The 13,414-nt window shown below is 37.0% G+C and overlaps 1 protein-coding gene across 1 annotated transcript; it reads left to right on the top strand.

Annotated features, from left to right (window-relative positions):
• Positions 1–2,784: 2,784 nt before the first annotated feature.
• Positions 2,785–11,555, top strand: LOC107847337 (putative disease resistance RPP13-like protein 1). Its single transcript, XM_047399995.1, is given in 5 exon segments — positions 2,785–3,722; positions 3,724–6,776; positions 10,512–10,597; positions 10,806–11,040; positions 11,308–11,555. Coding segments are annotated over 2 exon segments (3,951 nt in total). The 5' UTR covers positions 2,785–2,802; the 3' UTR covers positions 6,755–6,776; positions 10,512–10,597; positions 10,806–11,040; positions 11,308–11,555.
• Positions 11,556–13,414: the final 1,859 nt, after the last annotated feature.

The following is a 13,414-nucleotide window of genomic DNA, read 5'->3' as shown; positions in this document are numbered from 1 at the left end:
AAAATGTTTTTATTTGGATATATAATAAAAATATAATTTAAATAAAATTAATTATATATTAAGAAAATATTTAAATTAGTACAACAAAATAATTATTTGATTGAAAAAAATATTAATGTTTGCTAGTGATAGTGGATATGGTTTGTACTAGTGGGGTGGTGGTAATGATTGATGTTAGTGACTAGTAATGTTGGTGATGATAGTTGTGATGACAGAGATGGTTGACATTACAATGACTGTTAGCGGTTGTGGTGATTGTGATGTATGTGAAGTTGGTTGATGGTAGTTTTGAAGGCATTGATTGTGATGGTTGAAAAATGAATATATGATGTATGGCTATGCGTTGGTGATAATTGAAGACGCTATTAGCTGTGATATTGTAAATGGTTGTTAATAGAAATAGATTGTAGTAATGGTAGTGGTTGAAGCGCTGGTAGAGATTTCGATACACACTAGCATTATTCCTATACACTCTACCAAATGATTCCTTATAATATGTAAAAAGATAAGCTTATGGTTTTCTTTTGGCTGAATTATCCATCGACACATGGGTGTCTGACTAGGCCATTTTGTCATTTTTTTCGTACACTTGGCAAGTTGCATGTTTAAGACACAAAACTAAGTGTGAAAAATCTAAAAACATATTTCTGAAAAATTTTTATTTCCTTTTTTTTTAGAGTATTCTTTTTCTCTTTCTTCTCCGCTAAATATTTCTTCCATTAATAAACCTTCCACCATAGCTATCTTGTTCATCGGAAAAAGAAAAAAAAGACCACCACCATTCTCTAAGAATACATGACATTTTTTTTTGTCATAAAATCAAAATAAAAAATAATTTTATGTTCTTAAAGAAAGAAGGCATAATACATAAACATACCTTTTTAACTTATCCTCAAATCACATTTGCTATCTTCAATTTTGAGTGTGCATAAGTAGATACTTAAACTTGTATAAAGTTGAATAAGTAGACACACATATTCTATGTGGCATAATACATGTAGGACGCCATATAGAATGCCACAAACGACGTATGCGTCTACTTATTCAACTTTGTAGAAATTAAAGAACATGCTTATGTATTGTACCAAGAAAGAATGAACCAAAAGGGAAAAAAAGGTTGCCACACTTCCATTTCATCTTCTTTTCGAGAGGTTCTCCTCCTTTGAATTTCTGACAAAATAAATTTATTTCATCTTCTTCACGTAGTCTCAACAAATTCAAACTCTATTTTCATAATCTCCTCCATCTTTATTTCTACACAGAGTTACACTCTAATAAAATTTCTCAAATCAAAATCTTCGTCTTCGTCAAATAGGCTGCGACTAGAACTAACGCCGCCAAAATGAACACCTGTTTTGAACCTCAGTCTAATACCACTTGTAAGGATCAAATTATTAACACGTCATGCAAAAGTTAGCAAAGAAATCTCGAGAGATCATCAATAAAAAGGCATGGAATTAAAACCTTTTAACAAAGATGTGACCATACATGAAAATTTTTAAAAACTTTTTTTTTTTTAAAAAATGACAGTTAATACATAAACGTGTCATTTAACTTGACTTTCACTAAAATGTACGTCCTCCAACTCCGAATATGTAGACACATATATGACATAATACAAATCAGTTACCACTTGTAAATACTAAAATGCTACATAGGATATGGGTGTCTACCAGAGTTTGAGCACATATAAACTTGAGGAGAAAGTTTGTACATGATATTGTTGATGAACAATTTTCTGGCGAAGATTATTTATAGTTTTGAGGACCATCTCAGTGGAATGTATCATTGACATTACTTTTAATTGATTGTTTAGTTTGTTGGATTAAAAATATTGGGTGTATAAGAATATGAATAGTAGTCCATAGTATAAATGTCATGGTTTATAATATATAAAAACGATACTTCTATTGAATAGGATGAATAATACAACTACATGTGTTATTTTTTCTAATACCTCGCACCAAACGACCTTTCCTAAATGCCTTCCTTCCTAATAGGTTGATTGGTGACAAATGAATTACTTTTGGCACAACTTGTGATATCTTGGCCTTATGTGTCCCGTTGAACTAGTCCTTTTCACTGCTTTTCAATAACTCAATAGTATTGTATTCGTTTCAATTTAAGTCCTAATTTGATTGAATGCGACATTTAAAAAATAAAAGGACATTTTTGAATTTAATCATTTTAATTTAATGAAGTGTATAGCCTTTTAGTTTTCCATGTAGAATGTTAGAATTGAAAAACTGACTAAATATAAAAAGAAATATTCTATTTTAAACAGACCACAAAACGAAAGCAAGACACATAAATTGGAACGGAAGAAGTATATAAGTTCTAACAAATTTATTTTGTTAATTAATCTTTACTTAATAATCCTACAGAGTTTAAAATGTAAGTAGACATTGGTACTTTCTGCTAACACACTCACCTCTTTCATATACCATGCTTGTGTTTATTACTTTAGCAATTAATTGGTAAAATAAAGCTTAATTATTGTAGAGACTTTGTCAAGGTTAAGTTGCTCGGACTCTTCAAAAATGTCTACGGGTGCGTGTTGGATTCTTCAGTAGTGTATTTTTGAAGGATCCGACACGGGTGCGATAATATTTTTGGAAAGTCCGAGCAACTTAGATTATAAACACCTATTGTTAACTCCATAAACACATACTAGAACTGCTACTGTGCCTCTTCAAGGAACAATAAGTTGTTAATATTTGATTTTAAGACAGAAATATTTATCCTCTCAAAATTCTTAAAATAATTTTTGTGGTACCTTGTTTTGCTTTGTAGATTTCAGAAATGGCCGAGATTGCCTTAGCAGTTGGTAGTGCAGTTGGTGGTGCATTTATGAATGTTCTCTTTGAAAGGCTTGCTAGTCGGGTTGAGCTGCTCAAGATGTTTCAGAAGAATAAGCATTATGATGATAGGCTTTCAGAGAAGCTGGGAAACGTTTTGCTTGGTCTTCAGATTGTGCTGAGTGATGCAGAGAATAAGCAGGCATCAAATCAACATGTGAGAGAGTGGCTTAATAAGCTTCAGAGTGCTATGGACTCTGCTGAAAACTTAATGGAAGAAGTCCATTATGAGGCTTTGAAGCTTGAAGTGGAAGGTCAACATCAAAATCTTGCAGAAACATGTAACCAGCAAGTATTTCGTTTTTTTTCAGAGTGCTGTGGACGGCACTTGCGTGATGATTTTTTTCTTAACATAAAGGGGAAGTTGGAAGGCACCATTAAAACATTGGAGGATTTGCAAAAGCAAATCGGTGACCTTGGCTTAAAGGAGTATTTTGGTTCAGGTACACGAGAAACTAGAACACCTTCAACTTCTGTGGTTGAACCTGATGTCTTTGGTAGGCAGAATGAAATAGAGCAATTGATTGACCGTTTAACATCTACGGAGGCAAGTGAAAAAAACCTGACTGTTCTTCCTATTGTTGGAATGGGGGGCTTGGGCAAGACAACACTTGCTCAGGCTGCTTACAATGATGAGAAGGTGCAAAGCCATTTTAAATTGAAAGCTTGGATCTGTGTGTCTCAGACATATGATGCTTTTAAAATATCAAAAGGGTTACTTCAAGCATTTAACTCATCTGACTTAAAGGATGATAACAATCTGGATCAGCTGCAAGTCAAATTGAAGGAAAGCTTAAAGGGGAACAGGTTTCTTATTGTTCTGGATGATATGTGGAATGAAAACTACAGCCAGTGGAAAGACTATTTTTGTTCAAGGAGGTATTGGAAGCAAGATCATTGTGACGACAAGTAATGTGAGAGTTGCCTTGATGATGAGAGCTGAGCAAATTAGCATGGACACCTTGTCAATTGATGACTCTTGGTCTTTATTTGAAAGACATGCATTTGAAAACATGGACCCTAAGGAACATCCGGAACTTGGAAAGGTCGCAAAACAAATTGCAGCTAAGTGCAAAGGACTGCCCTTAGCTCTGAAGACGCTCGCTGGTATGTTACGCTCCGAATCAAAGGTTGAAGGGTGGAGGCGTATTTTAACAAGTGAAATATGGGATCTGCAAGACGAGGACAAGGGCATATTACCAGTGTTGATGTTGAGCTACAATGAACTTCCCCCACACTTAAAGCCATGTTTTTCCTATTGTGCAATATTTCCTAAAGATTATCCATTTAGGAAAGAACAAGTTGTCCATCTGTGGATTGCTAATGGTTTTGTAGTACCACAGGGAGAGGAAAGAATTCAAGATTTAGGCGACCAATACTTTAACCAGTTGAGATCAAGATCATTATTCGAAAAGGTCCGAAATCCTTCTCAAGGGAACACGGAGGAATTCTTAATGCATGACCTTGTCAATGATTTAGCCCGAATTGCATCTTCAAAACTTTGTGTCAGGTTGGAAGAGTGCCAAGGATCTCATATGTTAGAACAAAGTCGGCACTTGTCCTATTCAATGGGGAGAGGTGGTGAATTTGAGAAATTGACACCCGTCAACAAATTGGAGCAGCTGAGGACATTGCTTCCAGTCAATATCCAACACCATTGGCGAATTGGTCTAAGCAAGAGGGTACTGCATAACATACTGCCAAGGTTAACATCTTTAAGGGCATTATTATTGTCTGATTACACGATTAAGCAGTTGCCGGATGCTTTGTTTATCAAATTTAAGCTCCTGAGATTTTTAGACCTTTCTCGGACAGAGATTAAAAAGTTGCCGGATTCTATATGTGCATTGTATAACTTGGAGACACTTCTCCTGTCATCTTGTACATATCTTGAGGAGTTACCGCTGCAGATAGAAAAGCTAATCAACTTGCGGCACCTTGACATAAGAAACACTTCGTGCTTGAAGGTGCCACTACATCTGCGCATGTTGAAAACCCTCCAAGTGCTAGTGGGAGCCAAGTATCTTCTAAGTGGCCCCTGTGGTTGGAGAATGGAAGATTTGGGTGAAGCACATTACTTTTATGGATCTCTATCAATTCTTGGGTTGCAAAATGTGGTTGATAGAAGGGAAGCTCAGAAGGCAAAGATGAGGGATAACAATAGTGTTGAGAAGTTATCGTTGGAGTGGAGTGAAAGTGATGCTGACAATTCACAAACTGAAAGAGACATACTTGATGAGCTACGCCCACACACAGATATAAAAGAACTTCAAATCTCCGGATATAGCGGGACACAATTTCCAAATTGGCTAGCTGATGATTCGTTTCTTAAGCTGCTAGTACAATTGTCTCTTATCAACTGCAAGGACTGTTTTTTCTTGCCAGCACTAGGACAACTTCCTTATTTGAAATTCCTTTCCATTAGAGAGATGCATTCGATAACAGAGATAATGGAGGACTTCTATGGTAGTCCGTCCTCCGAAAAGCCTTTTAACTCTCTTAAGAAGCTTGTATTTGCGAAGATGCTGGAGTGGAAGCAGTGGCACGTACTAGGGAACGGAGAGTTTCCTGCACTTCAGGACCTTTCCATTATTGATTGCCCCAAGTTGTTGGGGAAGTTGCCTGAGAATCTCTGTTCTCTAACGAATTTGAGAATCTCAAGATGTCCTGAACTCAATTTGGAGACACCCATCCAACTTTCAAGTCTAAAAAGGTTTGAAGTTGATGGTGCTCCTAAGGCTGGAGTTGTCTTTGATGAAGCTGAACTGTTTACATCCCAACTTGAGGGAATGAAGCAGATTGAGGAATTAAATATTAGTGGTTGCAACTCTCTTACCTCCTTCCCTATTAGCACTCTGCCGAGTACCTTGAAGACAATATGGATAGGTCGTTGCCGGAAATTGAAATTGGAGATGCCAGTTGGTGAGATAATTTCTAACATGTTTCTGGAGGAATGTGATTATATATCATCACCTGAGTTGGTCCCAAGAGCACGCAATTTAGATGTAACGGGATGCCAAAACCTTACTAGGTTTTTGATTCCTAATGGGACTGAAAGACTCGATATTTGGGGTTGTGAGAATCTTGAAATAGTTTCTGTGGCATGTGGGACCCAGATGACGTCATTGGATATTTACATGTGCGAAAAGCTGAAGCGGCTGCCAGAACGTATGCAGGAACTCCTTCCGTCTCTTAAGTTACTGCTACTGCAACATTGTCCAGAAATAGAGTCCTTTCCTGAAGGAGGATTGCCCTTCAATTTACAACTCCTTCACATCGACAATTGCAAGAAACTGGTGAACGGCCGAAAGGAGTGGTGTCTAAAGAGAGGGGAGTTGTACATCTTCCACAATGGCAGTGACGAAGAGATTGTTGGTGGTTAGAATGGGGAGTTGCCTTGCTCTATTCTAAGTCTTAGCATAGGCAATCTGAAAACATTAAGCAGCCAACTTGTCAAAAGCCTCACCTCTCTTGAATCTCTATATATTTGGAAATTACCTCAAATTCAGTCACTGCTGGAACAAGGGCTTCCCTCCTCTCTTTCTGAGCTACATTTATACAACCATGATGAGCTCCATTCACTACCGACTGAAGGTCTTCGGAACCTCACTTCGCTTCAAAGTCTAAATATCAGCAGTTGCCGTCAACTCCAATCACTTCCCAAATCAGCGCTGCCCTCCTCCCTCTCTGTGCTGACCATCGCGCATTGCCCTAACCTCCGATCACTTCCAGTAAAAGGGATGCCCTCCTCCCTCTCAAGCCTATCTATTTGCAGCTGCCCATTGCTCGAACCACTCCTAGAATTTGACAGGGGGGGTACTGGTCAAAAATTGCTCATATTCATGAAATATATATCGGTGTCGCAACATATGACTGTGAATGCCTTTGATGATTAATAAAAACGAAGCTCCCACAGATGTAAGTTTTTCTTTTTCCTCAGTAGCTTTTTCGTTTTTGTTGAAGTATTGAGTTATTTGCTGTTATTTTTCTTTTTTAGTAATTTTATTTTTGAAATTTAGTTATTTAAGTTGATATACAATAGGATTTATTAGTATCCTAGTTAAAGGTAGAATAGGATTTTATTATTTTGCTAGTTAGAAATAGAATAGGATTCTTTTGTCTAGTTATATTCTCAAATGTGAATGAATAAACAAGAAGAATATTTTTTTATCCTCAAACATTTTCTTCTATGTGTGTTCTGTAAAACAACAATTGGTATCAAGAGCCAATTTCTTGAGGGATCTGTAAGAGAGAAGACCCCCAAAAATAACCCTACGTAAAAGTCAATATTGTTATGGCTTCCAACAATTTTTCAATTCCTTCACCCCCAATTTTTTCTAGTGAGAATTATCCAATTTGGGCTATCAAGATGAGAATATACTTGCGAGCATATGATCTGTGGCAAGTGGTAGAGGTTGGAGTTACCAGATAATCCAACTATGGCGTAAATTAAGAATCACAGAGAAGAGGTTGCAAAAAACTTTAAAGCTCTCTCTTGCATACAATCAACACTTTCGGAAGTAATTTTCGCTAGAGTTATGGCGAGTGAGACTGCATAGGAGGCTTGGGACAAGTTGAAAGAACAATTTCATGGAAGTGAAAAGATTAGGCAAATAAAAGTGATAAATCGGAGAAGAGAGTTTGAAATTCTCATAATGAAGGATTCAGAAACTATTGAAGAATTCTCCAACAAGTTGATGAAGGTTGTAAACCAAATCAGACTTATGGGAGAAGAGCTTACAGATTCAAGAATCGTGGAAAAGGTTCTTGTGAGTTTGCCGGAAATATTTGAAGCAAAGATCTCCTCACTCGAAGATTCGAAAGATCTTACAAAACTGTCACCTTCAGAACTTGTACATGATCTTCAGCTCAAGTGCAAGAAGATCCTTGAGGCTAGAAGAAGCTACTGAAACCGCTCTTCAAGACAAGTTCAAAGGGAAGATGCAATTGCAAAAGGAAGGTAAAATTCCATAAATTTCTACTGATTCTAGTCGAGAAAACCGAGGCAATTCTCGCAGTGGAGTCAAGAAAAGAGAAAACTTTCATAAAGAGGATGATTATTGGTTTAAAGGGAAGAAACCACCTCTCCAGTGTAGCTATTGCAATAAACTTGGTCATATTGAACGATTTTGTGGAGTGAAAAAGGAGAACAACCAACAAACTCAAAAAGCCAATGTTTTGGAAGTTGAAGAACAGGAGGAGTTCGTATTTACGACGATGGCAACAACAATATTGAATGATGAAAACACATGGTTTATGGACAGTGGTTGTACTTAACACATGACCAGAAAACGAGAATATTTTACGAAGTTGGAATCTGCCAAAGGTAATGTCAAGTGGGCCGAAAAAACCACGTTGGAGATTGTTGGTAAAGGAACTGTGGCAATTAAAGCTCCCAAAGGTACTAAATTTATTCAAGATGTTTTATTGGTACCTGATCTTGACCAAAATCTATTGAGTGTTGGTCAAATGCTAGAACGAGATTATATGTTACTGTTCAAAGATAAAAAATGTGTAGTTTCTGAATCTAGTGGCCAAGAAGTGATTACAATTGAAATGATACAAAGAAGTTTTCCTTTGAATTGGAACTCAATTCTGAGTAAGTTTGTCAAAGTAGTCAATGTGAGCAGGTTATTGTGACCACCAAGCACAACGAAGACGATTTTATTTTTTATTCTGGAAAAATTGAAAATTGTTGCGCTACAATGGACACTGAAATCGAACAAATCACTTCTCAAGAAAATCCTCAAAAGCTTCAAAACAATAAGGAGGCTATAACTAAGGATAATCCACATCAGATCTCCAGACTCTGGAAATAACAATAGTTTCAATTCAGACCTCACATTTCATGAAGATCAGAATGACGGAGATGATGGGATGGATGATTGCGATGATGTGTAAAACTATGATGATGTTGATGCAAGAATGATAGTGTTCCAGATAATACTTCACCTCATTCTGGTCCTTCGCAGAAATGTGGTTCAACAGAGGATGGAGAGCATTCCTCAGGAGATGTTTCTTTAGATCCTGCAACATCGAGTTCTGAACCCAGTAAGGATGCAACGTCAAAAGATCTTAACTTCGCAGACAGTGCAAGTGAAAAGCAGGTGCTTATGAGATATTTGCTTTGTGGTATCTGCAAGTAGTTGTTATGCTGACCCGTAGTTCTTAATTGTGGCCATGTTTATTGTGAAAATTGAGTGACCAATCCTAGCAAGAAGATATGTAGATGTCCAGTTTAACTGGAGCATCCAAATGGATACCCCCAACATTTGTTTGATTCCTGCACACTACCTCGAAGAGCAGCTTCCCGAGTTGTATGCATCAAGGGAAAAGGCATCAGCGTACAGAGCTGCTCGTCAGATCCCATCAGCACAAAATCAGGACGAAGCTGCTGGCTGCAAATCACTACCTAGATTTTATCTTTCCGCATGGTTAACGGGTGGAGAACTGCAAGTTCATATTGGAGTAGGTTGTGATCATTGTGGGATGTGTCCTATTTTGGGGAAACAGTACAAATGAAAAGACTGCAAGGAGAAAATAGGAGTTTGGAGGATGTTCAGTATGGATAACAGTGAGGAGCTTATGCCCGAGTACCTTGGATTTTTGAAGGGTGTTCTGGACTCTGATAATTTGCTTCCCAACATCTCTCGTGAGATGCTACAACAACATTCTCAAGGTGATTAGGAAGAACCTTGTGAAATGTATTGAGATGTTCAATGAAATTGTTGAGAACAAGGAGGACTATAACATGTTCTATGAGGCTTTCTCCAAGAACTTGAAGATGGGCATTCACAAAGACAGCTAGAACAAAGCCAAATTGGCTGACCTCCTTCGTTACCAGTCCACCAAGAGTGGTGATGAGATGACCAGCCTGAAGGATTATGTCACTAGGATGTAGGAGGGCCAGAAAGACATCTACGATTTGAAACTCTTCATGAACAAATTGGAGTTACCAGCAAACAGCTCAAGGAGGAGTGTTGAAGTATTGAGTTATTTGTTGTTATTTTTATTTTTTAGTTTAATAATTTTATTTTTGAAATTCAGTTATTTAAGTTGATATAGAATAGGCTTTATTAGTATCCTAGTTGAAGGTAGAATAGGATTTTATTAGTTTCCTAGTTAGACATAGAATAGGATTCTTTTATCTATTTATATTCTCATATGTGAATGCATAAACAAGAAGAATATTTTTTTATCCTCAAGCGTTTTCTTCTTCTTTGTGTTCTGTAGAACAACAGTTTTGCTTATTACTCCCCGTTGCTTGTTTGTTAATTATTTTCCCTTGTTAAGCTATTGGGTGAAGTTTTGGGTAAAGTTTCGTGTTTGGGAAACATATTCACTTGTTTAAAAAGAAAGGTCATAAAATATAAGCTTATAAGCTTTAACCATTACTGACTTGACAAGAATGAAATAATTGGAACAATTATAGTTGGGAGGAATAATTAATGGAGTTTTTTAAAAAAATATAGAAGTTCTAGGTAAGTTCTAAGTTTTTAAACTACACAAAAATTATAATTTCGCCCAAATGATACCATTTTTTTTGTCCAAAGATGAAGATAGTGCTATTGAAAATACGACTTATTGTCTAGATTACGTGACAGTTACCTTCAATAACAATTCATATACACTTGTTGTTTCCTTTTTTCCCAGTGCGTTGAGCAAGGAAGAGGTGTTTCGGGGTAATGATTGTAGCAATCAGCGTCAATAAAGATCTTCCCTCATCGCTCATTGTTCTGGTAATCATTAACTTCCTAGCTCTGAACTATGTGTTTATGGCATCTGTTGCTTGTCCATCTAAAAGTATCGGTGGCGACTCGTCTAAAGATGAAGTTGATGCTACCGGGAACAGCATTTACTCTTTAGATAACCTGCCAGTTATTTTTGAAAATTTCTCCTTGCTTGTCTATTAGCTCGTTTCACTTTGTTCATCTATTATCATTGCAGGAGTTGTTCGTTCAATTTGTGGAACACCTGGAAGACCATGAATTTTCGGAAAAATAAAATCTCTATTTCACAGTTAGGTATGTTTGCCTGTTCCTTGTAAGAAGACTGCATCGAGCTAGTGGAACTAGCAGATTTACTCATGTTATTATTTCCATTCTCAACTCGAGTGGCACCACTGCAGTCAGAACTCGCGGAATGGCAATTGGAAGTGTATCCTATTCGGAATTAATTCAAGGTTAGATAACAAAAAAGGATTTGCTCATGTTTCAGTTATTACCAAGATGCTTATATATGTGGTGGTAATAGTTTACTTGTTAGAATTGACAGCATAACCAAGAAAGAGTCATCTCTTATTAATTCTTCTAGTCTTAGCGGATGCATATAAGCATTTCAAAATATGACATGACAGTTAATTATGAGGATTTCTTTGTTGTTTGTCATTGTAGGAGTTGTTCAATCTTGTCTTTGTTTTCTTAAAGTCTTTCAATTCTTGAAATCGCAGGGAAGAACTTGAATTGTCAGAAAGTACGCAAATCAAAAATTGCAGATGAAGATTTCCAAACACAGGTTCTTTTTCAGCACACATCTGTCTACTTTGCCTTCCTTGAGATGAAGCATGCCTTGCTGCACATGGAACATACAGCTCTAATGGAACCCAACATTACATTAGAATAAAAGTTGTTTGATGTAACACATAAAAGAACATGCTGTATATTGTGGTTACAGATTATAAGGAAAGATATTACTTTTTCATTGTTAGGATTTTGACAAATAGGATTTGAGAAGAAAAAATTCCAAGTTTCATAGCACATAAGGTCCAACCAAGTACGAGAATGGTTGGATTAAGAACTACCCATATTGCAACAATACTGAGCTTAAGAGCAACATCATCCATAATAACTCTTGACCATCCATATGTATAATTAAAACAGTACCTACTTGGAGCCAAAACGAGCTGTCGTCAATCTTCCTATTGCAGCTGGCTGCAATTTGGGCAGTTCCTCCTCGTACCTTATATACATCAGTAGTGAGCTCCAATAAACTCGTATCCTCCAATTTCTTTGCATCATTTTGCAAAAGGGAAAGCCATCAAACATCATATAACTAAATGAAGAGAAGAAAACGCAGAGATTAAAAAAATCAGGTTTTCATTCAACATAGTTTTTACAGCTCGCGCTGGTGTTACCTGAATATATAAATATATAGAGGCATAAAAAACGAGAAAAAACTCTTAGCTGGAAATCAACCTAGGGCTAAGATGAAATAAACAGAATAGCTAAGAAAAAGATAGTACAGTACTCCGAAACAACAACAAGTAGTCTATTGTTCATGCAGCACAACCAACCTTTCTTCTACACATAGGGCAACTGCTGTTCTCCGATAGCCAGGAGAAAACGCAACTCCGACGGAATATATGAGAGCATGGTGTGGTCACTGCCACCATTGATTCCTCCGAAAATTTCTCAAAGCAAATGGGGCATATGTCGTCTTCTCCCAACTCAAAATTATGCAAAATAATATTCTTCTTCAATAATACATTGCCCACTGTCATAATTTTCAATCCACCTACCAGCTCTCTAAATTCTTGTTTTACCCCGTCGAATGGATCTACTCTATAAACAAACCTGGCTTCCTCTATCATGTAATTACATATAGAATTAACCATGTCTTGAATATCAGAATTTTCAACAACAAACTCCACGTCAAGGCGAGCTAGATCTCTTTCATGAAAATAGTCGTATCCATCTGAATATGGACTCCTCCTCCTCTTATTATCACCATTCCACAATATATCGTACATATTATTCCCATCCTTATTAGGAGGTTGTGACACGTCCATGGTTTGCGCTGTAGAAAGTGGTTTTACCAAAGCAGCTTTTCAAATAAGCTGAAATAGTGTTGGATAAAGGATGAATTGTCTCAAACTTGAACAAATTTGATAGCATCAAAGCGTTCCCAATGCTTTTCACTAGATCAACTTGATAGTGTATCGGGGATTCTTCATTTACCAACAGGAAAGGCTGGACAACAACAGTATTCATATTCATATTTTTGAATCGAATAACCAAAAATCCATATGCTGGCAATGAAAACCCAAACTGCTGATAATCACTATATACACGGCTCAACATTATCTCATGTTTCCACTTGGAACACCCTTATATTCATCATACTAATTGAAAGACAAAAAAGTAATCTATTGAAACAAAGCAAAGCTTCTGGCTTTGTATTATTTATATAGACAAGGAACAAGACAACAACAACAACAACAAACCCAGTGTATTCCCACATAGTGGGGTCTGGGAGGGTAAGATGTACGCAGTCCATACCTCTACCTCTGATGAAGTAGAAAGGCTGTTTCCGATAGACCCCCGGCTCAAGACACGAGACACCACACAAACACATAGTAAAGCACAGAAGCAGATTACATAACATAAATACGGCACCCATAAGTAATATAAAACAGAGGAAAGCAGAGGAAAGCACACAGATTCGTAATAAAACATGGAACACGGAAGACGGAATCATAACAAGAATAAAACCCCCCACCAAGTAATTCCCTACACTAGCGACCCAAACTGGCCCTAATCCTCTGCCGAAAATCGCGC

This window comes from Capsicum annuum, chromosome 11, assembly GCF_002878395.1.
Source record: "Capsicum annuum cultivar UCD-10X-F1 chromosome 11, UCD10Xv1.1, whole genome shotgun sequence".
Lineage (NCBI taxonomy): Eukaryota > Viridiplantae > Streptophyta > Magnoliopsida > Solanales > Solanaceae > Capsicum > Capsicum annuum.
This window is presented reverse-complemented; position numbering and strand designations above follow the sequence as displayed.